This window comes from Oncorhynchus nerka, linkage group LG10, assembly GCF_034236695.1.
Source record: "Oncorhynchus nerka isolate Pitt River linkage group LG10, Oner_Uvic_2.0, whole genome shotgun sequence".
In the NCBI taxonomy this organism is placed as follows: domain Eukaryota; kingdom Metazoa; phylum Chordata; class Actinopteri; order Salmoniformes; family Salmonidae; genus Oncorhynchus; species Oncorhynchus nerka.
The window spans coordinates 22,655,304-22,683,133 of NC_088405.1; the positions used below are offsets into that span (position 1 = coordinate 22,655,304).

A 27,830-nucleotide genomic window follows, 5' to 3' on the forward strand; every position below is an offset into this window, starting at 1 on the left:
TGTATTTCTGAACAATTTTGATGTTCTTTTAATGGACAAGAAATGTGCTTTTCTTTTTTAAAAAAAGGACATTTCTGTGTGACTCCAAACTTTTGAACGGTAGTAGATATATAATCATATTCAGACCCCTTCCCCTTTTCTACATTTTGCTACATTTACAGCCTTATTCTAAAATGGATCCCCCCCCATAACTTTACACACAATGGCCCATAATGACAAAGTGAAAACAGGTTTTGAGAAATGTTTGCAAAATATAAACCTGAAATACCATATTTACATAAGTATTCAGACCTTCTCCCTTCAATGAGACTCTAAATTTAGCTCAGGTGCATCCTGTTTACATTGATCATCCTCAAGATTTCTAGAACTTGATTGGAGTCCACTTGAGGTAAATTCAATTTATTGAACATGATTTGCAAAGGCACACACCTGTCTATATAAGGTCCCACAGTTGACGGTGCATGTCAGAGCAGAAACCCAAGACATGAGGTCGAAGGAATTGTCCGTAAAGCTCTGAAACAGGATCGTGTCGAGGCAGAGATCTGGGGTAGGGTACCAAAGAAATCCTGTAGCGTTGGAGGTCCCCAAGTACACAGTGGCCTCCATTCTTAAATGGAAGAAGTTTGGAACCACCAAGACTCTTCCTAGACCTGGCCGCCTGGCCAAACTGAGCAATTGTTCTTCTGTGGAGATGGGAGAACCTTTTGCAGCACTCCAGCAATCAGGCCTTTATGGTAGAGTGGCCAGATGGAAGCCACTCCTCAATAAAAGGTACATGACAGCCAGCTTGGATTTTACTAAAAGGCTCCTAAAGGACTCTCAGACCATTACAAACAAGATTCTCTGTTCTGATGAATCCGAGATCATACTCTTTGGCCTGAATGCCAAGTGTCACGTCTGGAAACATGGCACCATCCCTACAGTAAAGCATGTTGTTGGAAGCATCACACTGTGGGATTGTTTTTCAGCGGCAGGAACTGGGTGACTCGTCAGGATCGAGGAGAGACTTGAAAATAGCTGTGCAACGACTCTCCCCATCCAACCTGACAGCTTGATAGAATCTGCAGAGAAGAATGGGAGAAACTCCCTAAATACAGGCGTGCCAAGCTTGTGGCGTTATACCCAAGAAGACACGTGGCTGTAATCGCTACCAAAGGTGCTTCAACAAAGTACTGAGTAAAGGGTCTGAATACTCATGTTAATGTGATAGAATTTATTTATTTTTTGTAAATTTGCGAAAATGTCTAAACCGTTTTTTTCTTTTTCATTATGGGGTATTGTGTGTAGATTGATGAGGGGGGGGAAACTATTTAATACATTTTAGAATAAGGCTGTAACGTTACAAAATGCAGAAAATGGGAAGGGGTCTGTGGAAAACGTCTAGGGGTATGAATACTTTCCGAATGCACTTTATATAAAGTATAATCTGCATAAAGATTAAGTTGACATTTTTTTAACAGATTGACCAGTGGTGTTTATGTAAATAGTGAAGAGAAAAGGTCCCAAAATCGACCCCTGTGGTACAGCTTTATCCACTTCAAGAAATTCTGATCAATCACGATGGCATAAGTTCTGTCACTACGATAATCATGAAACCTTGAACAGGAATCAGAGCTCAGGTCTATCGAGGACAACTTGTTCAATGAAATAGCACCGTCAACAGTATCAATAGCCTGATCAACAGTAACAATAGCCTGATCAACAGTATCAAAAGCTTTTTACAGGTCCACAAACACAGCAGCGAACAACTCAGCACATTTCATTTTAATGTCTAAAGTATTGACAAGATCAACTAAGTGGTTGCTGTAATAGTGCTACACCCAGGCCTAAACCCTGATTGGTTTACATTCTAAATACATTTCTCAGATAAAAAGAGCAAAGTTGTACATTTACCAATGATTCATGAATCTTAGCTAGACAAGGAAGCCTTGAAATGGAGCAATGATGATTAAGATCACTACTATTCCCTCTCTTATGGAGTGGTGGCACGAGCTGATTTCCATTATTTTTGAATATTTCCTGATAAAAAATGTCAATAGAAAATGTGGGTTTTTGAGCCAACAATAATTGGCCCTGCACACTTAAGCAGACCAGGACGCAATAGTTCGGTGCCTGTGGATTTTTTTTTTTTTCTGTAAATGGCCTAAAAGAAAAGCTTTGAGTATAATTTCTCGGATCATTCAGCAAGTTTCCCCTATCAGCATCCAGTCCTATATCATTGTGAATGAGTTTAAAAGATATTTCAAAAAGATACTCCGCTGAAATTAAGTGGTGATTTAAATGCATCAATGCATTTTTTTTTCTGTAATGAGGCCAGTGTCTGAATTAATTTGTTGTGGCAAAGAAGAGGAAGTAGAATCCTTCAGGGATTTACAGTTTTCCAGAATTTTGTCGGGTTCCCATTACAATCCGATAGAGCAGTTACATAATAATCAGATTTAGCCTTTCTGATTTGTCTTACACAATGATACCTCAGTTGCTTAAAAGCTTACCAGTCCGGTCCTAAGCCTGTGTTCCTGGCCTTGACACAAGCATTATCTCTTTTATGAATGACTTCTGATAATTCCGGAGTGTACCAGGCATTCAATCGACCTTTAACCCTTCATTTTTTTAAGGGAGCATGATTAACTACAATAGTATTGAAGACATTTCTAAAAAGGCTTAAAGCTAAATCATGTTCAGGGATAGCTGCCATAGCTGAAATGCAATTAAGGTCACAAAAATAAAGATCATGTTAAAAAATGTTTTTTTAAATGCCTGTTAACTGAAGTTTTTAAAGTTCCTCATTGTGATGACACGAGGCTGATTAAAAAATATATATAAATACAATTATTCCCACATTTCTAACACAAACAACTGGGCAATGGTCACTAATGTCTTGGTGTATTTGTTAGGATAAGATCAATCAAAGTTGACTTTGAAGAATATTTAGGGTTGGGCCATGTAGGCTTAGTAACCAGCTGGGTTAGGTTTAGATCATTACACATGTCTTTTAGGTTGTCTGAAGCCTGCATTTCCAATCATAATCTAGGTCCCCCAGGATATTAACTTCTGATTTAGTAAAAGAAGACAAACTAGTTAACTCCTCAAGGGAGGACGGTAGACAGTTGGAGGACCTTAGACCCCAGTAACAGTTATAGATACATTTTTCCCCAGACAAAGGCTTAAGATACTAGGCCCCAAAAAAGACAAGGGAAATGGATTTCAGTAAAGAGACCAATTCTTTTTTATAAAACAAATGGCCACTCCACCACCTCTACTTGGTCTGTCAGGTTTGTACACATTATAACCCTCCGTATTAATATCCGAGTCCAGAGTGTCCCCGGAGATCCAAGTTTCAGTCAATACCATAATGTCCGGATTCATCTGCATAGCCCAGATGAAGATGTACTGTAATCCAGTTTAGGAAGTAAGCGCCTGATGTTCACATATATCAACCCAAGTTTTTACGATTTTTAAAGTCACATGGAAACTCCAACTCAAACAAGCTGTGTTCAATAGGCTGTTGCAGGCCCTGTCTGATGGTTGATATTGATATAGTTGGTACGGATATAAGATTGCATAGAACTGAAACAACATGGTCTATCCCTATTAGTAAAATGGGATGGAGTACAAATTGTAATTACTTTTCCAAGGTTAGCACCATAGGGCTTGAGGCCGCAGCCAATGCCAATATGAGGAACTCTCAGAATAACCAATGATGGAATGTTATAAACAGATTTTTTATTTTTTATTTTATTTTTACCAGGTAGGCAAGTTGAGAACAAGTTCTCATTTACAATTGCGACCTGGCCAAGATAAAGCAAAGCAGTTCGACAGATACAACGACACAGAGTTACACATGGAGTAAAACAAACATACAGTCAATAATACAGTATAAACAAGTATATATACAATGTGAGCAAATGAGGTGAGAAGGGAGGTAAAGGCAAAAAAGGCCATGGTGGCAAAGTAAATACAATATAGCAAGTAAAACACTGGAATGGTAGTTTTGCAATGGAAGAATGTGCAAAGTAGAAATAAAAATAATGGGGTGCAAAGGAGCAAAATAAATAAATAAATGAAATACAGTTGGGAAAGAGGTAGTTGTTTGGGCTAAATTATAGGTGGGCTATGTACAGGTGCAGTAATCTGTGAGCTGCTCTGACAGTTGGTGCTTAAAGCTAGTGAGGGAGATAAGTGTTTCCAGTTTCAGAGATTTTTGTAGTTCGTTCCAGTCATTGGCAGCAGAGAACTGGAAGGAGAGGCGGCCAAAGAAAGAATTGGTTTTGGGGGTGACTAGAGAGATATACCTGCTGGAGCGTGTGCTACAGGTGGGAGATGCTATGGTGACCAGCGAGCTGAGATAAGGGGGGACTTTACCTAGCAGGGTCTTGTAGATGACATGGAGCCAGTGGGTTTACTTGTATTTAAGAGCAATTGGAGGCCACGGAAGGAGAGTTGTAATGGCATTGAAGCTTTCCTGGAGGGTTTTTAACACAGTGTCCAAAGAAGGGCCAGAAGTATACAGAATGGTGTCGTCTGCGTAGAGGTGGATCAGAGACTCACCAGCAGCAAGAGCGACCTCATTGATGTATACAGAGAAGAGAGTCAGTCCAAGAATTGAACCCTGTGGCACCCCCATAGAGACTGCCAGAGGTCCGGACAGCAGACCCTCCGATTTGACACGCTGAACTCTATCAGAGAAGTAGTTGGTGAACCAGGCGAGGCAATCATTTGAGAAACCAAGGCTGTCGAGTCTGCCGATGAGGATGTGGTGATTGACAGAGTCGAAAGCCTTGGCCAGATCAATGAATACGGCTGCACAGTAATGTTTCTTATCGATGGCAGTTAAGATCTTTGAGCGTGGCTGAGGTGCACCCATGACCAGCTCTGAAACCAGATTGCATAGCAGAGAAGGTATGGTGAGATTCGAATTGGTCGGTAATCTGTTTGTTGACTTGGCTTTCGAAGACCTTAGAAAGGCATGGTAGGATAGATATAGGTCTGTAGCAGTTTGGGTCAAGAGTGTCCCCCCCTTTGAAGAGGGGGATGACCGCAGCTGCTTTCCAATCTTTGGGAATCTCAGACGACACGAAAGAGAGGTTGAACAGGCTAGTAATAGGGGTGGCAACAATTTCGGCAGATAATTTTAGAAAGAAAGGGTCCAGATTGTCTAGCCCGGCTGATTTGTAATGGTCCAGATTTTGCAGCTCTTTCAGAACATCAGCTGAACGGATTTGGGAGAAGGAGAAATGGGGGAGGCTTGGGCGAGTTGCTGTTGGGGGTGCAGTGCTGTTGACTGGGGTAGGAGTAGCCAGGTGGAAAGCATGGCCAGCCGTAGAAAAATGCTTGTTGAAATTCTCAATTATGGTGGATTTATGAGTGGTGACAGTGTTTCCGATCTTCAGTGCAGTGGCAGCTGGGAGGAGGTGTTCTTATTCTCCATGGACTTTACAGTGTCCCAGAACTTTTTTGAGTTAGTGTTGCAGGAAGCAAATTTCTGCTTGAAAAAGCTAGCCTTGGCTTTTCTAACTGCCTGTGTATAATGGTTTCTAGCTTCCCTGAACAGCTGCATATGACGGGGGCTGTTCGATGCTAATGCAGAACGCCATAGGATGTTTTTGTGTTGGTTAAGGGCAGTCAGGTCTGGGGAGAACCAAGGGCTATATCTGTTCCTGGTTCTAAATTTCTTGAATGGGGCATGTTTATTTAAGATGGTTAGGAAGGCATTTAATTTTTTTTTTTTTTAAACGTACATGGGCTTTGGTTGCTATCACGCAACAGCCCAAGCTGTTCAAGTTTATGGAACTAAAAGAACTGGGTGAGCAGAACACAGTGGGCTTCTCTTTTGATCTAACAATAGCAGATCTAAGAGTGGAGTTCAAACGAATGGGTACATGATTACAACTGAAAACCCCCCTGGCATTATAGACAACAGTACGACGTTAACTCTCAGAAAGGATGGGAGGTATTACCTGAGTGGGGAAAACAACTTATCTGGTAGAAAACGACCTATGCGACATCGATATTAGTCAAACATGTATTCTACTGTCAAAATTGACTACAAAGTGTAAATAGGGGAAAAAATTCAGTCAGTCTCGTCTAAAACTGAGATTTTCAAAATAATGAGGAAAAAATGCTATGTCACGGAATGAAGGGTACTGTAACAGTTTTCCTTGGGTTGGGTTTATTTAAATCCTACCCACAACTGGCAGCACCGAAGTATTCATCAATTCGGAGCGCAGCTGCACTCAACCCGATCGTAATACCCATGGTCAATTAGGTTTGATATTCAGTATCCCTATGGGACTATTTGGGGACCATGAGTAAATTACACAATGTACATGGGACAATATTTTAATATATGTCAATAGTGCCAAATTTCAATGACCTAAAAACCTCAAACCAAATATAAATAGTAGAAATGCATATACAAATATTGAAAGCATTTAATATAAGATGACTAAAATGTGTGCAACATGAAAATATTGTCCCATTTACATTGTGCAATGAATTGACAGTCCTATCTAGCCCCAGAGATGGGCTATTCAAAGTCAAACCAATTTTCCTACAGTCACACACCGGCCGGTTGAAGCTAATTGGTGAAAGAAGTTGGCTAGCTTGCTAGCTAGTTCGGGTAACTTCCAGACACAAGACTTGGTTAGAATGTTTCAAGTTATCTAGATGGGTGAGTGACCAACTGTGTGTACTGTTTTGGCAGTGTGAAAGTACAAATGCTTCCCACGTTAGAACACAAACTCAAGAGACACCCACATTAAGCACGTCTCCAAGACCCAAATCTCGTTCGGTCACATTTCCTAATGAGGAAAATTGAAATGAAGGTTAAATCAGGAATTTCAGCCCCCGTTAAAATCTTCTACACATTATTTTTATTGATGTTTCGATGATCATTTGACCTCTTGAACTCCTTTGCAGTGTAGTGCTCTTACATGAACTACTGTCTTGAATTATTCTAACGGAAACTCTGTCTACTTCTGTGTTCTTGTCAACAACATATGTTTCATAAAGGTATTATCAGTCTGTCCACTGTATGTAACATCTTCAATGTCTTTCCTATCCTTCTCACATACTTCCTTTCTCTGTCCTTCCTCCCATAGATCGCCTTCTCCCAGCACAACAGCATCATGGACCTGGTGCAGTTTTTCGTCACCTTTTTCAGGTACGTACCATTTAGATCAGTGGTTCTCAACCCTGGTCCTGGGGACCCAAAGGGGGGCACATGTTTGTTTTTGCCCTAGCACTACACACCTGATTCAAATCAACAACTCCTCATCAGGCTTTGATGATTTGAATCAGGTATGTAGTGCTAGGGCGAAAACAAACATGTGCCCCCCTTTGTGTCCCCAGGACCAGGATTGACAACCACTGATTTAGATGTGATGGGGACACTTTCCATGGTAAATCCCTTTGTGCTTAATAAAATAGACAACAGCAGAAAAGTTCTGGAGGATTTGTGTTCCATGTGTGAGAGAGTCATTTTGCACCACCCACATAATCTTACCTGTGGATAGTATATATCTAATGAGTGGGTGGAAAGGAACAGACCACAAGATGTAGGATCTTAATTTGATCACTCTTTAGTTGCTGAGAATTGCGAATGTGTAGTATAAATGCAAACTTTGAAATTTGACTTGATTTGATTTACAATTTAAAGAAAAATGTGTCAACCCCTACAAACATGTCCATTCATTATAATCCACATAATAATTCATATTTCCTGCCGCTGCAGGATTATTTTCCTGCTGTAGAAAACTGCTCAAGATCTAACATCTAATTGTCTGCTGTCTCCAGGCTAACTTCTGCCAGTCAAACAGTTTCACTGAATGAGCAGACGGTGTGTTGTGTGAGTGAGTTATGTCCTGAGCCAGACTTGGGTAACCTTTTAGGCCACCATACCCAGATGTCATCATTCAGAACCAGTTTGTGGTTCAGTCAAGTTGCTCCAAGAGCTTCTTCCACTGTGTCAGGTTTCGTATTGGCACGCACACGGTCTTCCTTCTCACTAACTGTCATCTTTAGCAACCGCCTTTCGAAGCATGCACTTTTCACTTCGCAACAGCTGATTTCTAGATATATTGTCACTCTCTGTGTTTGTCCTCTACTCTTATCATGCCATGTTACATTTACTGCAGTGATCAAGTGCAGTTATAATTATATCACACTAAGTAGAACCTCCCCTGTGCATCATGGGTCCTGTGTGATGCTTCCAATTGGTAGTAGAAGCAGTATATGGGCCTCCCTGTGTTGCCTCAGTAGATTTTTTATTTATTTTGTAGTTCACCTTTATTTAACCAGGGAGGCCAGTTGAGAACAAGTTATCATTTACAACTACGACCTGGCCAAAAAAAGCAAAGCAGTGCGACAAAAACAACACAGAGTTACACATGGGATAAACAAACGTACAGTCAATAACACAATAAAAAAATCTTTGTACAGTGTGTGCAAATGTAGAAGGTTAGGGAGGTAAAGGCAATAAATAGGCCATAAAGCCAAAATAATTACAATTTAGCATCAACACTGGAGTGATAGATGTGCAGATGATGTGCAAGTAGATACTGGGATGCAAAAGAGCAAGAGGATAAATAACAATATGGGGATGAGGTAGAGGGGTGTGCTATTTACAGATGGGCTGTGTACAGGTACAGTGGTCGGTAAGCTGCTCTGACAGCTGATGCTTAAAGTTAGAGAGGGAGATATAAGACTCCAGCTTCAGTGATTTTTGATAAGAGGCTTTAGGCAAAGGGAAAAAATAGTTAATGTGTCAGAGGGGGTGGCTAAGTTAACATGGTTGTGAATGTGTCTATGTAAATGTAGGTTATGCATGTGAGGGTGCAAGGTCCATTGCATGTTTGTGTCTACTTGCCTCGGTGTGTGTGTGTGTGTGTGTGTGTGTGTGTGTGTGTGTGCGCGCGCCTGTGTGCGCGCCTGTGTGTGGGTTGGCTGTGCTCCATTGATGTGTATAAAAACTGAAGTGGCAGGGCGGCAGAGCTGCGGTGCCTCAGTGTGTGAGGAGAGCCCTACAGGCTGAGGGTACAGCCCACTGACATGATGGAGCTGGCACCACAGAGAGCGAGAGAGAGAAATGGGGGGACGAGGGAGGGAGAGAGGGGTCGAGAGACAGCAGAAAGGAGGGGAGGGAAATGAAAGGAGGGGAGGGAAAGTGAGATCTATTCCGTCAGAGTTAAATACTCTCAGTGCTTTGTTCTCTTGCTCCAATCCTGAGTTAGGACAGTATGCAATCCTAGATTTTACCAGTCATCCTCTGGTTTCAGGTACTCTAACAACAGTTCAGCTGTTTGCTCATTTGGCCGTGTTTGTTTGGCCCCTCTACATGCCTCTCTTGTAGCATCTGTCTTCTGTTTCTCTCTTAGTATATGTTCACCTGTTTGTGTGACTATGTGTGTCTGGCAAGCTATATATATTTCTGCAATTATCTTTACTGTACAGTACACCTAGTCTGCCCATCTGTCTGACTCCTTGGGTGTCTGGTGCTGTGTTTGTGTGTGTGACTATGCCACAGTGCCTTCCCATCCTGCCTCCCTGCCACTGTGATTGATATGTTGCCATGGCATTGCTGAACTGAGTGATTTCAGCCAGATAAAGTAGCTGTTGTCTGAGAGGGCCCTTTCAAAATAGACACCTGAGATGACAGGAATAAAGAACTCTCCGGGGAAAAAGAAAGGCGGAGGTGTATGTTTCATGATTAACCACTCATGGTGTGATTGTGGTAACATACAGGAACTCAAGTCTTTTTGTTCACCCGACCTAGAATACCTCACAATCAAATGCCGATCCCCATTACCTCCCGAGAGAATTATCTTTGGTCATCATCACAACCGTGTATATTCACCCTCAAGCCGACACCAAGATGGCTCTCAAGGAACTACACTGGATATTATCCTGATGGCACGTTTATTGTAGCTGGGGACTTTAATAAGCAAATCTAAGGCATCTCGGGCATCAAAAACCCTCGACCATTGCTATTCTCCCTTTCAGGACGGCTACAAGGCCGTCCTCTGCCAGATCAAGCCTCCATTCTTCTCCTCCCTTCCTATAGGCCAAAACTCAATTAGGAAGAACCCATGGTAAGGACTATTCAATGCTGGGTCCCATTATGCCTGGCAAAAACCAAACACTGCATTACACAGTAAGAACCTCATACCAAAGGTCAAGCACGGTGGTGGTAGTGGTTTGGGGATGCTTGGCTGCCTCAGGACCTGGACGACTTGCCTTAATAGAAGGAAGCATGAATTCTACTCTGTATCAGAGAATTCTACAGGAGAACGTCAGGCCGTCTATCTGTGAGCTGAAGCTGAAGTGCAGCTGAGTCATGCAGCAAAACAGTGATCCAAAACACACAATCAACTCTACATGAAAATGGCTAAAAAGCAACACATTTGACGTTTTGAAATAGCATATTCAAAGTCCAGACCTAATCCCAATTGAGATGTTGTGGCAGGACTTGAAACGAGCAGTTCATGTTTGAAAACCCACAAATGTCGCTGAGTTTAAGCAGTTCTGCATGCAAGAGTGGACCAGAATTCCTCCACAGCGATGTTAGAGACTGTTCAACAACTACAGGAAGCATTTGGTTGCAGTCATTGCAGTTAAAGTTGGCACGGCCAGTTATTGAGTTTAAGGGGGATTTACTTTTTTACACAGAGGAATTGGGTGTAAGTAAATTCAGGTTCTCTTGATCTAATATGAGGTTTTGGTTGAAGATCTCATAACATTCCAGACTATTTGCATTGCCCCCTCCTTTTACGACGCTGCTACTCTCTGTTATTATCTATGCATAGTCACTTTAATAACTCTACGTACATGTACATATTACCTCAATTACCTCGACTAACCGTTGCCCCCGCACATTGACTCTGTACCGGTACCCCCTGTATATAGTCTTGCTGTTGTTATTTTACTGCTGCTCTTTAATTACTTGTTCCTTTTATTTCTTATTCATATTTTTTAAACTGCACTCTTGGTTAGGGCTTGTAATCAAGCATTTTACTGTAAGGTCTACACACCTGTTGTATTCGCCGCATGTGACTAGTAAAATTTCATTTGATTCAAATATGCAAAAATAGAGAAAATCAGAAAGGGAAAAAATATTTTTCACGGCACTGTATATTTATACTCCTGGACTCTGACATTACTCGTCCTAATATTTCTATACTTCTGATTTCTTCCATTATTTTACTTCTAGATTTGTAGATATTACTGTACTGTTGGAAATAGGACACAAGCATTTCAGTACATCCGCAAAAACATCTGCTAAATATGTGTATGTGACCTATAAAATGTGATTTGATGTCCCTGCTATAGATATTTTAGCAGCTTATGTCTGTGTTTCCCAACTCCAGTCCTCCAGTACCCCCAACAGCACACTTATTCATTGTAGCCCTCAACAAGCACACCTGATTCAACTTGTCAACTAATCATCAAGCCAGTGATGAGTTGAATTAGGTCTGTTGGTCTAGTGCTACAACAAAAATGTGTTCTGTTTGTAAGTTCTGGAGGACTGGAGTTGGGGAAACAGGGGCTTATTTAAGTTTTGATGCCAGAGAAGCCAGTGTTTGAAGGATATATTGACACAGAGTGTTGTTAGGCCTGAGACAAAGTCGAATTTTAATATTGAACCAATGTTGCAAATATCGGAGAGACAGACGGCAAGGTTTGTACAAATCTCCGCTGTTGAAAAGGAAATGTTAGTCTAAAAGAAATGTGAGATAATGTCTAGATGCTTTTTATAGTGGAGATCAAGTTTATAACTTGCCTGGTAGGGCTGATGAGACAGTGGAGTTTATAACTTGCCTGGTAGGGCTGATGAGACAGTGGAGTTTATAACTTGCCTGGTAGGGCTGATGAGACAGTGGAGTTTATAACTTGCCTGGTAGGGCTGATGAGACAGTGGAGTTTATAACTTGCCTGGTAGGGCTGATGAGACAGTTGAGTTTATAACTTGCCTGGTAGGGCTGATGAGACAGTGGAGTTTATAACTTGCCTGGTAGGGCTGATGAGACAGTGGAGTTTATAACTTGCCTGGTAGGGCTGATGAGACAGTGGAGTTTATAACTTGCCTGGTAGGGCTGATGAGACAGTGGAGTTTATAACTTGCCTGGTAGGGCTGATGAGACAGTGGAGTTTATAACTTGCCTGGTAGGGCTGATGAGACAGTGGAGTTTATAACTTGCCTGGTAGGGCTGAGGAGACAGTGGAGTTTATAACTTGCCTGGTAGGGCTGATGAGACAGTGGAGTTTATAACTTGCCTGGTAGGGCTGATGAGACAGTGGAGTTTATAACTTGCCTGGTAGGGCTGATGAGACAGTGGAGTTTATAACTTGCCTGGTAGGGCTGATGAGACAGTGGAGTTTATAACTTGCCTGGTAGGGCTGATGAGACAGTGGAGTTTATAACTTGCCTGGTAGGGCTGAGGAGACAGTGGAGTTTATAACTTGCCTGGTAGGGCTGATGAGACAGTGGAGTTTATAACTTGCCTGGTAGGGCTGATGAGACAGTGGAGTTTATAACTTGCCTGGTAGGGCTGAGGAGACAGTGGAGTTTATAACTTGCCTGGTAGGGCTGATGAGACAGTGGAGTTTATAACTTGCCTGGTAGGGCTGAGGAGACAGTGGAGTTTATAACTTGCCTGGTAGGGCTGATGAGACAGTGGAGTTTATAACTTGCCTGGTAGGGCTGATGAGACAGTGGAGTTTATAACTTGCCTGGTAGGGCTGAGGAGACAGTGGAGTTTATAACTTGCCTGGTAGGGCTGATGAGACAGTGGAGTTTATAACTTGCCTGGTAGGGCTGATGAGACAGTGGAGTTTATAACTTGCCTGGTAGGGCTGAGGAGACAGTGGAGTTTATAACTTGCCTGGTAGGGCTGATGAGACAGTGGAGTTTATAACTTGCCTGGTAGGGCTGATGAGACAGTGGAGTTTATAACTTGCCTGGTAGGGCTGAGGAGACAGTGGAGTTTATAACTTGCCTGGTAGGGCTGAGGAGACAGTGGAGTTTATAACTTGCCTGGTAGGGCTGATGAGACAGTGGAGTTTATAACTTGCCTGGTAGGGCTGATGAGACAGTGGAGTTTATAACTTGCCTGGTAGGGCTGATGAGACAGTGGAGTTTATAACTTGCCTGGTAGGGCTGATGAGACAGTGGAGTTTATAACTTGCCTGGTAGGGCTGAGGAGACAGTGGAGTTTATAACTTGCCTGGTAGGGCTGATGAGACAGTGGAGTTTATAACTTGCCTGGTAGGGCTGATGAGACAGTGGAGTTTATAACTTGCCTGGTAGGGCTGATGAGACAGTGGAGTTTATAACTTGCCTGGTAGGGCTGATGAGACAGTGGAGTTTATAACTTGCCTGGTAGGGCTGATGAGACAGTGGAGTTTATAACTTGCCTGGTAGGGCTGATGAGACAGTGGAGTTTATAACTTGCCTGGTAGGGCTGATGAGACAGTGGAGTTTATAACTTGCCTGGTAGGGCTGATGAGACAGTGGAGTTTATAACTTGCCTGGTAGGGCTGATGAGACAGTGGAGTTTATAAATTGCCTGGTAGGGCTGATGAGACAGTGGAGTTTATAACTTGCCTGGTAGGGCTGATGAGACAGTGGAGTTTATAACTTGCCTGGTAGGGCTGAGGAGACAGTGGAGTTTATAACTTGCCTGGTAGGGCTGATGAGACAGTGGAGTTTATAAATTGCCTGGTAGGGCTGATGAGACAGTGGAGTTTATAAATTGCCTGGTAGGGCTGATGAGACAGTGGAGTTTATAACTTGCCTGGTAGGGCTGATGAGACAGTGGAGTTTATAACTTGCCTGGTAGGGCTGATGAGACAGTGGAGTTTATAACTTGCCTGGTAGGGCTGATGAGACAGTGGAGTTTATAACTTGCCTGGTAGGGCTGATGAGACAGTGGAGTTTATAACTTGCCTGGTAGGGCTGAGGAGACAGTGGAGTTTATAACTTGCCTGGTAGGGCTGATGAGACAGTGGAGTTTATAACTTGCCTGGTAGGGCTGATGAGACAGTGGAGTTTATAACTTGCCTGGTAGGGCTGAGGAGACAGTGGAGTTTATAACTTGCCTGGTAGGGCTGATGAGACAGTGGAGTTTATAACTTGCCTGGTAGGGCTGATGAGACAGTGGAGTTTATAACTTGCCTGGTAGGGCTGAGGAGACAGTGGAGTTTATAACTTGCCTGGTAGGGCTGAGGAGACAGTGGAGTTTATAACTTGCCTGGTAGGGCTGATGAGACAGTGGAGTTTATAACTTGCCTGGTAGGGCTGATGAGACAGTGGAGTTTATAACTTGCCTGGTAGGGCTGATGAGACAGTGGAGTTTATAAATTGCCTGGTAGGGCTGATGAGACAGTGGAGTTTATAAATTGCCTGGTAGGGCTGATGAGACAGTGGAGTTTATAACTTGCCTGGTAGGGCTGATGAGACAGTGGAGTTTATAAATTGCCTGATTGCGCAAATAGGCATTTTAACATCATAGATTTAGCCAGCGGTAACTTGTGGAATGTGCTTTTAACCAGCATTCAGGATTCCATAGCTGAAGACCAGATTTGTTTATCCGTCCTTGGTATTTATAAATGTACTTTATTATTTTGGTTGTCTGAGTAAGGAGAAGTTTGGATGAGAAAAGGCTGGACACATGAGGGGAAACACTTTCGCTATATTTGCACTATTTGTCATTTAAGTCACAGAATCACCTATCTACTACAGTACATCATGCTTATATTTAACACGTGCACGCAGGAGAAGGAAAAAAAACTAATGTGTGGGGAAAAAAGGTTGAAAGGTTCTCACTTCATTTTAACCTCCCACTAAACTCTCAACATGGAGTAGCAATCTAAAGCCTTGTTCACACCGCAGGCCTTAAAGCTCAAGTCAGTTTTGTTTTTCAAATCCGTTTTTAGAATACTGACTAAACAGCAAGTTACAAGTGACCAAATCGGATTTGTGTGTGTTCAGACAGCAGTCATTTTCTGACATGGCTACTCTAGTTGTCATAGGCAAATTGTTGGTGGTGCTCGTGCTTCTTATCACTTATCAGTTATGTAGCAAGCTATGGTGACAACAATGCCTGCCAGGAACGTCTCCCAGTTGCCTTGAATGTTCAAAATCATAGTGTAAGAACACTTTTAAAGTCTCAAAATATTAGATGATCCAACTTTCAAAACAATACATTTTTGACTAGCCACAGGGCAGTCAGCTAGCTAGGTAGGTACTGTAGCTAGGTAGGTACTGTAGCTAGGTAGGTACTGTAGCTAGGTAGGTACTGTAGCTAGGTAAGTACTGTAGCTAGGTAGGTACTGTAGCTAGGTAGGTACTGTAGCTAGGTAGGTACTGTAGCTAGGTAAGTACTGTAGCTAGGTAGGTACTGTAGCTAGGTAAGTACTGTAGCTAGGTAGGTACTGTAGCTAGGTAGGTACTGTAGCTAGGTAGGTACTGTAGCACAGTCACTCATTTGTTTGTAAACGATTAACAAGCTAGTTAGCGACCACATGTTCTTGTCAGTCTGTCAACAGAGTAGCTACCAAGTAACAAGATAAACCACTTGATGGCAAACAAATCAGATTTGACCACCTACGAAGGTGGCTTGAAATATCAAAATCCATGTGCTTTTTGGCTGTTCAGACTGCAGGAAAAAGAACGGATTCGAATCAGATATGCCACCCCAAAAAATGGATTGAATCACTTCAAACTGCGAATGTGAACAAGGCTCAAAAGACTCTGATTAACTGCTAAAAACTAATTTGACCAGCTTTTATCTGAAGAGTGGTTGCTCTCTATCATTCACCCTTTTCAGAGCGGTTCCCTAAATGAGCAAGAACAATTTTAATATTGAAGGAGCGTTTATGGTGCTTCTCCTCTTCAGCCTCAATGCTACTAGAATTGGTGACATTGCAGTTCAGTTTGGTCCAATTACTCTTTTCCTCTCTCTCAGCTGATTAGCAATCATCTCTGCTTCTTTTCTCGCTCAAGTTCAGCACAGAGACAATATACAAAGCTAAGTGGCTATTAAGCCTCTTTCAGCTGTCCCAATTAATTCAAAATGTATCAACACTGTGCCACTGCGACCTGAGGGATACTCCAGGCAGTGTGACAAACAACACTGCTTCGTGTGCTCTGTGTCACAGATAGAAAGGTAAACCATTGGGATCGTCTTATCCACTGTTTGGTCTCCCTTAGAAATCAGCCTATGGTGTAGAGATGAAATTGGGCTTTATTTCTTTTGGTAATTTGTGGACTGTGTGCTGAGGATTTGGTACTGATCGCATAGTTTTCTACTGGTGTTTTCTGCTATGTTCTCCAGTGATTGTGATGTCTTTTAAACCCCTTCCCCATGTTCATGCGATCCACTATACTGAACCTCAGCCCCTCCGTACACACACACACACACACACACACACATACACACACAATTATACATACACTGAGTCATGGCGTAAACTAACCAGGTGAATCCAGGTGAAAGCTACAGTGGTTCCTCCTTTAAAAGTTGCGAGCTTAGACTTAGAGGTCATTTGTGGTTTAGTACGGTACCCTGCGCCACCACTTTATTGCGCCAGACCAGCGCAAGGGGGAGTTAGAGCACTGATTATGGTTTTTGGTCCTACTGTGTCTCTAACTGATAGTGAATTGTCAACATAAACCTAAATAGAAACGGATAATTGTGCACAACTTCAGTATGACTTATTTCACTGTAGAGCCTCTAGCCCTGCTCAATGTGCCTTAACCAACCGTGTTGTTCCACCTCCTACATATGCAATGACATCACCTGGTTTAAATGTCTCTAGACAACCGACCTTACCTTTGTCTGTACACTATGCCTTGAATCTATGCTATCGTGCCCAGAAACCTACTCCTTTTACTCTGTTCCGAACGTGCTAGACGGACAGTTCGTTTTGCATTTAGCCATACCCTTATCATACTTCTTCTCTGTTCCTCTGGTTATGTAGAGGTTAATCCAGGTCCTGCAGTGCCTAGCTCCACTCCCACTCCCCATGTGCTCTCATTTGTTGACTTCTGTAACCGTAAAAACCTTGGTTTCATGCATGTTAACATTAGAAGCCTACTCCCTAAGTTTGTTTTACTCACTGCTTTAGCACACTCTGCCAACATGCATGTCTTAGCCGTGTCTGAATCCTGGCTTAGGAAAACCACCAAAAACCCTGAAATCTCCATCGCTAACTATAACATTTTCCGCCAAGATAGAGCTGCCAAAGCGGACGGTGTTGCAATCTACTGCAAAGATAGCCTGCAGAGTTCTGTATTACTATACAAGTCTGTACCCAAACAATTCGAGCTTCTACTTCTAAAAGTTCACCTTTCCAGAAACAAGTCTCTCACTGTTGCCGCTTGCTATAGACCTCCCTCTGCCACCAGCTGTGCCCTTGACACCATATGTGAATTGATTGCCCCCCATCTATCTTCTGAGCTCGTGCTACTAGGTGACCTAAACTGGGACATGCTTAACACCCCGGCCATCCTACAATCCAAGCTTGATGCCCTCAATCTCACACAAATTATCAATGATCCTACCAGGTACAACTCCAAATCCGTAAACACGGCACCCTCATAGATGTCATCCTAACTAACTCGCCCTCCAAATACACCTCTGCTGTTTTCAATCAAGATCTCAGCGATTACTGCCTCATTGCCTGCGTCCGTAATGGGTCTGCGACCAAACGACCACCCCTCATCACTGTCAAACTCTCCCTAAAACACTTCTGCGAGCAGTCCTTTCTAATTGACCTGGCCCCGGGTATCCTGGAATGACATTGACCTCATCCCGTCAGTAGATGATGCCTGGCTATTCTTTAAAAGTGCCTTCCTCACCATCTTAAATAAGTAAGCCCCCATTCAAAAAATTTAGAACTAGGAATAGATTGAGTCCTTGGTTCACTCCAGACCTGTCTGCCCTTGACCAGCACAAAAACATCCCGTGGCGTTCTGCATTAGCATCGAATAGCCCCCGTGATATGCAACTTTTCAGGGAAGTTAGGAACAAATATACACAGACAGTTAGGAAAGCTAAGGCTAGCTTTTTCAAACTCAAAAAGTTCTGGGACACTGTAAAGTCCATGGAGAATAAGAACACCTCCTCCCAGCTGCCCACTGCACTGAAGATAGGAAACACTGTCACCACCGATAAATCCACTATAATTGAGAATTTCAATAAGCATTTCTCTATGGCTGGCCATGCTTTCCACCTGGCTACCCCTACCCCGGTCAACTGCCCGGCACCCTCCACAGCAACCCGCTTAAGCCCCCACCATTTCTCCTTTACCCAAATCCAGATAGCTGATGTTCTGAAAGAGCTGCAAAATCTGGACCCCTACAAATCAGCCGGGCTAGACAATCTAGACCCTCTCATTCTTACATTTTCTGACGAAATTGTTGCAACCCCTATTACTAGCCTGTTCAACCTCTCTTTCGTATCGTCTGAGATTCTCAAAGATTGAAAAGCTGCCACGGTCATCCCCCTCTTCAAAGGGGGTGACACTCTAGACCCAAACAGCTACAGACCTATATCTATCCTACCCTGTCTTTCTAAGGTCTTCGAAAGCCAAGTTAACAAACAGATTACCGACCATTTCGAATCCCACCGTACCTTCTCCGCTATGCAATCTGGTTTCAGAGCTGGTCATGGGTGCACCTCAGCCACGCTCAAGGTCCTAAAGGACATCATAACCGCCCTCGATAAGAGACATTACTGTGCAGCCATATTCATCGACCTGGCCAAGGCTTTCGACTCTATCAATCACCACATTCTTATTGGCAGACTCGACAGCCTTGGTTTCTCAAATGATTGCCTCGCCTGGTTTACCAACTACTTCTCTGATAGAGTTCAGTGTGTCAAATTGGAGGGCCTGTTGTCGGGACTTCTGGCAGTCTCTATGGGGGTGCCACAGGGTTCAATCCTCGGGCCGACTCTCTTCTCTGTATACATCAATGATGTTGCTCTTGCTGCTTGTGATTCTCTGGTACACCTCTATGCAGACGACACCATTCTGTATACTTCTGGCCCCTCTTTGGACACTGTGTTAACTAACCTCCAGACGAGCTTCAATGCCATACAACCCTCCTTCCATGGCCTCCAACTGCTCTTAAACGCAAGTTAAACTAAATGCATGCTATTCAACCAATCACTGCCCGCACCTGCTCGCTCGTCCAGCAACACTACTCTGGACGGCTCTGACTTAGAATACGTGGACAACTACAAATACCTAGGTGTTTGGTTAGACTGTAAAGTCTCCTTCCAGACTCACATTAAGCATCTCCAATCCAAAATTATACTTCCTATATTTCATCAAAGCATCCTTCACTCATGCTGCCAAACATACCCTCGTAAAACTGACCATCCTACCGATCCTCGACTTCGGTGATGTCATCTGTAAAATAGTCTCCAACACTCTACTCAACAAACTGGGTACAGTCTATCACAGTGCTATCAGTTCTGTCACCAAAGCCCCATACACTACCCACCATTGCGACCTGTAGGCTCTCGTTGGTTGGCCCTCGCTTCATACTCGTCGCCAAACCCACTGGCTACAGGTTATCTACAAGTCTCTGCTAGGTAAAGCCCCGCCTTATCTCAGCTCACTTGTCACCATAGCAGCACCCACTCGTAGCACGCGCTCCAGCAGGTATATCTCACTGGTCACCCCCAAAGCCAATTCTTCCTTTGGTCGTCTTTCCTTCCAGTTCTCTGCTGCCAATGACTGGAACAAACTGCAAAAATCTCTGTAGCTGGAGACTCATATCTCCCTCACTAGCTTTAAGCACCAGCTGTCAGAGCAGCTCACAGATCACTGTACCTGTACCTAAACAGCCCATTTATCTACCTACCTCATCCCCATACAGTATGTATTTATTTATTTATCTTGCTCCTTTGCACCCCAGTATCTCTACTTGCACATTCATCTTCTGCACATCTACCATTCCAGTGTTTAATTGCTAGATTGTAATTACTTCGCCACCATGGCCTATTTATTGCCTTAACTCCCTCATCTTACCTCATTTGCACTCACTGTATATAGACTTTTTGTTTTCTTTTGTTCTACTGTATTATTGACTATGTTTTGTTCATTCCATGTCTAACTCTGTTGTTGTATGTGTCGAATTGCTATGCTTTATCTTGGCCAGGTGGCAGTTGCAAATGAGAACGTGTTCTCAACTAGCCTACCTGGTTAAATAAAGGTGAAATAAAAAAATTAAACAAATACTTACTAGAACTGTTGTTTACACTAAAGTTTTTATTATTTTATTTTGTTAGGATTATTTTGCTCTTAGAACTGTAGGCCACTCCCGAACGATCACGTTGTACAGCACCTGAGTGGCCCGACGGTCTAACACACTGGCGGCCTCAGCTTGGAGACCCATGAGGTGGCTGTAGGTTTTTGTTTTTTCTCCCTCTAAAAACAGAAATAAATCATTCTAAATAACAAACAAGCTTTATTTACAAATTAGTAACTATGTTTACATTCTTTGCAAACAAAATAATCTCTAAATTATTGTTATTTTTTAAACAGAGCAATTATTATTATTATTCATTTAGAATTATATAAAAGTCTGTTAGATATTCTCACAGATATATTATTAACTGTTATTAGCAGGACAACTGCCTTGCAGTTCTCCAACTGTATCCACTGAAAGCGCGCGAGGTTCAAGGCACGAGGGAAGGGGGCACGGGATGGGCTGCAGAGCCGCGACCTGAAGACCGACCTAGCCCATGGGGGAGGGGGTGGACCCCCACCCCGCCACACTTGCACATTGCACTAATAATGGAGCTGACTAGGGAAACGTTCCCGCTGTTCTGTTCTTAGTGCCAGTCTGCATGTTCAAACTAAAACAATGTAACTAACAATGGCATCTTTATGCTTCCATTAATAAAATAATGATAAAAATACTCTTTCAAAATGCTGATGTTTATTTAGTTATGGATCCATAAAGAATTACTATGGGAATAAATATCAGTGAATTACATAAATATCCTCCAATCCTCTATATGTAATTATTTGCGGAGAGTCATGTCATATTTTTCGATATAATGTAGGCATGCCGTAGGCGGCATGAGTCTCACTAGTGTTGAGTAATGTGCTGTTAAAAGTGGTGTAGGTCTTATTTATTTAAAGAGAATATTGAAGTTAGAAGCAATATGATTTGAAGAAAAAGCCGACAACTATTTTAGCACTGTTTTGCGCTGCTCTGAGACAAGGGGACTGGTCTTGATAAATCAGTGAGATTTTTATTTTCACTGATTCTCAGTTTGGGTATTAGTGAGGGTTGAAATATTATGCTCTTACTGTAATCTTTATTTAACTAGGCAAGTCAGTTAAGAACAAATTCTTATTAACAAGGAAAGCCTGCTCCTTCCTCCCCGTCAGGGAATTGAACCCCGGTCTTCCGCGTGCCCGCATTCTCTAGTACAGCCATTATTGAAGGCTATCAAATGCTTCTCAAAGATGCCCTCTGGTGGTCAAACTAGCACTAATTAGCATTAATGGTACCAGGGGTTCACACTTAAATAACGTGCCAGGCGCACCAGTTTGAGTGTGTCAAGAACTGCAACGTTGCTGGGTTTTTCACATTCAACAGTTTCAGTATCAAGAATCGTCCACCACCCGAAGGACATCCAGCCAACTTGACACAACTGTGGGAGGCATTGGAGTTAATATGGGCCAGTATCCCTGTGGAACGCTTTCGACACCTTGTAGAGTCCATGCCCCGAAGAATTGAGGCTGTTCTGAGGGCAAAGGGGGGTGCCACTCAATATTACGAAGGTGTTCCTAATGTTTTGTACACTCCGTGTATATCCATTCAAACTCATTGGTTGCAGATGACTTAGCTAAAGCCATTAATGTATAAGATACCCCAAGAAAAGTATGCTCAACAACAGGGAGTGGAATCAGCTTTCACGCTCTCCTCCCCATAATACCTATAGAATAGCAACAGTTAGCCCTCTTCTCTCCCTATAACTGCAGTAAGTCGCCCCGTTTGGGATTAACTGCTGGCTGAATTAATAGATTTGATGTGGAATGTTGGGCTGATTGTGTTTTGAAATATGGCTAAGCCAATGAGTGGTGTTGGAGGAGAGGAAGAGTCTGTTCCCAAGCATCCTAGTTACACTCCTGCCAGCAATATGGAGCTACAGCCATCATAGGGTTGTGAGACTTTATCATTTATTTATTTTCCCACAGTTTTAAGACATTTGTGATGAAATCGGTCATAGACTATGCTTGACGTATGGTCATATTTAATCAGACCTGCCACAGAAATGTTTATGCCATATCTAAGTTTACACAATATTGCCTGCACACAAATGGTTATGGTGAAAACTAGAAGTATGTACCACACAGTTTTCCTTTTTACTGAAGAATGTGTTTGTTTATGATTGTGTTTTGCTTTTCATGAACTGTGTAATTGATGTGTGTGTGTATATGTGTATATATATATATACAGTGGGGTAAAAAAGTATTTTGTCAAATCAAATCAAATCAAATTTATTTATATAGCCCTTCGTACATCAGCTGATATCTCAAAGTGCTGTACAGAAACCCAGCCTAAAACCCCAAACAGCAAACAATGCAGGTGTAAAAGCACGGTGGCTAGGAAAAACTCCCTAGAAAGGCCAAAACCTAGGAAGAAACCTAGAGAGGAACCAGGCTATGTGGGGTGGCCAGTCCTCTTCTGGCTGTGCCGGGTAGAGATTATAACAGAACATGACCAAGATGTTCAAATGTTCATAAATGACCAGCATGGTCGAATAATAATAAGGCAGAACAGTTGAAACTGGAGCAGCAGCACAGTCAGGTGGACTGGGGACAGCAAGGAGTCATCATGTCAGGTAGTCCTGGGGCACGGTCCTAGGGCTCAGGTCAGTTGAAACTGGAGCAGCAGCATGGCCAGGTGGACTGGGGACAGCAAGGAGTCATCATGTCAGGTAGTCCTGGGACATGGTCCTAGGGCCCAGGCCAGTTGAAACTGGAGCAGCAGCATGGCCAGGTGGACTGGGGACAGCAAGGAGTCATCATGTCAGGTAGTCCTGGGGCATGGTCCTAGGGCTCAGGTCCTCCGAGAGAGAGAAAGAAAGAGAGAAGGAGAGAATTAGAGAACGCACACTTAGATTCACACAGGACACCGAATAGGACAGGAGAAGTACTCCAGATATAACAAACTGACCCTAGCCCCCCGACACATAAACTAATGCAGCATAAATACTGGAGGCTGAGACAGGAGGGGTCAGGAGACACTGTGGCCCCATCCGAGGACACCCCCGGACAGGGCCAAACAGGAAGGATATAACGCCACCCACTTTGCCAAAGCACAGCCCCCACACCACTAGAGGGATATCTTCAACCACCAACTTACCATCCTGAGACAAGGCCGAGTATAGCCCACAAAGATCTCCGCCACGGCACAACCCAAGGGGGGCGCCAACCCAGACAGGCCGACCACAACAGTGAATCAACCCACCCAGGTGACGCACCCCCCCAGGGACGGCATGAGAGAGCCCCAGTAAGCCAGTGACTCAGCCCCGTAACAGGGTAGAGGCAGAGAATCCCAGTGGAAAGAGGGAATCGGCCAGGCAGAGACAGCAAGGGCGGTTCGTTGCTCCAGAGCCTTTCCGTTCACCTTCCCACTCCTGGGCCAGACTACACTCAATCATATGACCCACTGAAGAGATGAGTCTTCAGTAAAGACTTAAAGGTTGAGACCGAGTTTGCGTCTCTGACATGGGTAGGCAGACCGTTCCATAAAAATGGAGCTCTATAGGAGAAAGCCCTGCCTCCAGCTGTTTGCTTAGAAATTCTAGGGACAATTAGGAGGCCTGCGTCTTGTGACCGTAGCGTACGTGTAGGTATGTACGGCAGGACCAAATCAGAGAGATAGGTAGGAGCAAGCCCATGTAATGCTTTGTAGGTTAGCAGTAAAACCTTGAAATCAGCCCTTGCTTTGACAGGAAGCCAGTGTAGAGAGGCTAGCACTGGAGTAATATGATCAAATCTTTTGGTTCTAGTCAGGATTCTAGCAGCCGTATTCAGCACTAACTGAAGTTTATTTAGTGCTTTATCCGGGTAGCCGGAAAATAGAGCATTGCAGTAGTCTAACCTAGAAGTGACAAACGCATGGATTAATTTTTCTGCATCATTTTTGGACAGAAAGTTTCTGATTTTTGCAATGTTACGTAGATGGAAAAAAGCTGTCCTCGAAATGGTCTTGATATGTTCTTCAAAAGAGATCAGGGTCCAGAGTAACGCCGAGGTCCTTCACAGTTTTATTTGAGACGACTGTACAACCATTAAGATTAATTGTCAGATTCAACAGAAGATCTCTTTGTTTCTTGGGACCTAGAACAAGCATCTCTGTTTTGTCCGAGTTTAATAGTAGAAAGTTTGCAGCCATCCACTTCCTTATGTCTGAAACACATGCTTCTAGCGAGGGCAATTTTGGGGCTTCACCATGTTTCATTGAAATGTACAGCTGTGTGTCATCCGCATAGCAGTGAAAGTTAACATTATGTTTTCGAATAACATCCCCAAGAGGTAAAATATATAGTGAAAACAATAGTGGTCCTAAAACAGAACCTTGAGGGACACCAAAATGTACAGTTGATTTGTCAGAGGACAAACCATTCACAGAGACAAACTGATATCTTTCCGACAGATAAGATCTAAACCAGGCCAGAACATGTCCGTGTAGACCAATTTGGGTTTCCAATCTCTCCAAAAGAATGTGGTGATCGATGGTATCAAAAGCAGCACTAAGGTCTATGCAGAGCCTCGGTCCGATGCCATTAAAATGTCATTTACCACCTTCACAAGTGCCGTCTCAGTGCTATGATGGGGTCTAAAACCAGACTGAAGCATTTCTGTTTGTCTTCAGGAAGGCAGTGAGTTGCTGCGCAACAGCCTTCTCTAAAAAATTTTGAGAGGAATGGAAGATTCGATATAGGCCGATAGTTTTTTATATTTTCTGGGTCAAGGTTTGGCTTTTTCAAGAGAGGCTTTATTACTGCCACTTTTAGTGAGTTTGGTACACATCCAGTGGATAGAGAGCCGTTTATTATGTTCAACATAGGAGGGCCAAGCACAGGAAGCAGCTCTTTCAGTAGTTTAGTTGGAATAGGGTCCAGTATGCAGCTTGAAGGTTTAGAGGCCATGATTATTTTCATCATTGTGTCAAGAGATATAGTACTAAAAGACTTGAGCGTCTCTCTTGATCCTAGGTCCTGGCAGAGTTGTGCAGACTCAGGACAACTGAGGTTTGGAGGAATACGCAGGTTTAAAGAGGAGTCCGTAATTTGCTTTCTAATAATCATAATCTTTTCCTCAAAGAAGTTCATGAATTTATCACTGCTAAAGTGAAAGTCATCCTCTCTTGGGGAATGCTGCTTTTTAGTTAGCTTTGCGACAGTATCAAAAAGGAATTTCGGATTGTTCTTATTTTCCTCAATTAAGTTGGAAAAATAGGATGATCGAGCAGCAGTAAGGGCTCTTCGGTACTGCACGGTACCGTCCTTCCAAGCTAGTCGGAAGACTTCCAGTTTGGTGTGGCGCCATTTCCGTTCTAATTTTCTGGAAGCTTGCTTCAGAGCTCGGGTATTTTCTGTGTACCAGGGAGCTAGTTTCTTATGAGACATTTTTTTAGTTTTTAGGGGTGCAACTGCATCTAGGGTATTGCGCAAGGTTAAATTGAGATACTCAGTTAGGTGGTTAACGGATTTTTGTCCTCTGGCGTCCTTGGGTAGGCAGAGGGAGTCTGAAGGGCATCAAGGAATCTTTGTGTTGTCTGTGAATTTATAGCACGACTTTTGATGTTCCTTGGTTGGGGTCTGAGCAGATTATTTGTTGCAATTGCAAACGTAATAAAATGGTGGTCCGATAGTCCAGGATTATGAGGAAAAACATTAAGATCCACAACATTTATTCCATGGGACAAAACTAGGTCCAGCGTATGACTGTGACAGTGAGTGGGTCCAGAGACATGTTGGACAAAACCCACTGAGTCGATGATGGCTCGAAAGCCTTTTGGAGTGGGTCTGTGGACTTTTCCATGTGAATATTAAAGTCACCAAAGATTAGAATATTATCTGCAATGACTACAAGGTCCGATAGGAATTCAGGGAACTCAGTGAGAAATGCTGTATATGGCCCAGGAGGCCTGTAAACAGTAGCTATAAAAAGTGATTGAGTAGGCTGCATAGATTTCATGACTAGAAGCTCAAAAGACGAAAACGTCATTTTTTTTTTTTGTAAATTGAAATTTGCTATCGTAAATGTTAGCAACACCTCCGCCTTTGCGGGATGCACGGGGATATGGTCACTAGTGTAGCCAGGAGGTGAGGCCTCATTTAACACAGTAAATTCATCAGGCTTAAGCCATGTTTCAGTCAGGCCAATCACATCAAGATTATGATCAGTGATTAGTTCATTGACTATAATTGCCTTTGAAGTAAGGGATCTAACATTAAGTAGCCCTATTTTGAGAAGTGAGGTATCATGATCTCTTTCAGTAATGACAGGAATGGAGGTGGTCTTTATCCTAGTGAGATTGCTAAGGCGAACACCGCCATGTTTAGTTTTGCCCAACCTAGGTCGAGGCACAGACACGGTCTCAATGGTGATAGCTGAGCTGACTACACTGACTATGCTAGTGGCAGACTCCACTATGCTGGCAGGCTGGCTAATAGCCTGCTGCCCGGCCTGCACCCTATTTCATTGTGGAGCTAGAGGAGTTGTCAGCCACCAATTGTGCAAGTTCTCCCACTTAAAAAGATGAGAGAGGCCTGTAATTTTCATCATAGGTACACTTCAACTATGACAGACAAAATGAGAAGAAAAAAAAAAGAGAAAAAAATCCAGAAAATCACATTGTAGGATTTTTTATGAATTTATTTGCAAATTATGGTGGAAAATTAGTATTTGGTCACCTACAAACAAGCAAGATTTCTGGCTCTCACAGACCTGTAACTTCTTCTTTAAGAGGCTCCTCTTAAATGAATACTTTTTTGCCCCACTGTATATATATGTGTGTATATATGTATGTATAGTGTAATTGATGTGTGTGTGTGTATATATATATATATATATATATATATATATATATTCTATTTTTGTCTCATCAGACCAGAGGACATTTCTCTAAAAAGTACGATCTTTGTCCCCATGTGCAGTTGCAAACCGTAGTCTGGCTTTTTATGGCGGGTTTGGAGCAGTTGCTTCTTCCTTGCTGAGTGGCCTTTCAGGTTATGTCGATATAGGACTCGTTTTACTGTGGCTATTGATACTTTTGTACCTGTTTCCTCCAGCATCTTCACAAGGTCCTTTGCTGTTGTTCTGGGATTGATTTTGTCACGCCCTGGTCTAAGTATTTTGTGTTTTTCGTCATGTATTGGGTCAGGCCAGGGTGTGGCATGGAGTTTTTGTATTGTGGTGTGTTTTGTCTGGGGGTTTTGGTGTGTATGTTAGTGTGATTGTAGCTTAGTAGGGTGTTCTAGGAAAGTATATGGCTGTCAGAAGTGGTTCTCAATCAGAGGCAGGTGTTTATCGTTGTCTCTGATTGGGAACCATATTTAGGCAGCCATATTCTTTGGTTGTATTGTGGGTGATTGTCGTGAGTGTCTTGATGGCCTTGTTAGAGGTTAGTAGACACATGTATAGGCTGTTTTCGTTTCGTTTATTGTTTTGTAGTGTTAGTGTTTTGTTGTGTTTTACGTTTGTTTAATAAAGATGAATCGCAATCGACACGCTGCAGTTTGGTCCGACTCTCCTTCACCATATGAAAACCGTGACAGATTTGCACTTTT

At 42.9% G+C, this 27,830-nt stretch overlaps 1 protein-coding gene across 4 annotated transcripts in view; it reads left to right on the top strand.

The window, feature by feature from the left end:
• The window catches only part of LOC115135025 (attractin-like protein 1), a 326,923-nt gene that overhangs the window by 179,595 nt on the left and 119,498 nt on the right, over positions 1 to 27,830 (top strand). For all 4 annotated transcript variants that reach the window (XM_029669218.2, XM_029669216.2, XM_029669215.2 and 1 more), the window contains one exon: positions 7,101 to 7,162. In XM_029669218.2, the coding sequence (XP_029525078.1) occupies positions 7,101 to 7,162 (62 nt within the window). The remainder of the gene's footprint in view (positions 1 to 7,100; positions 7,163 to 27,830) is intronic.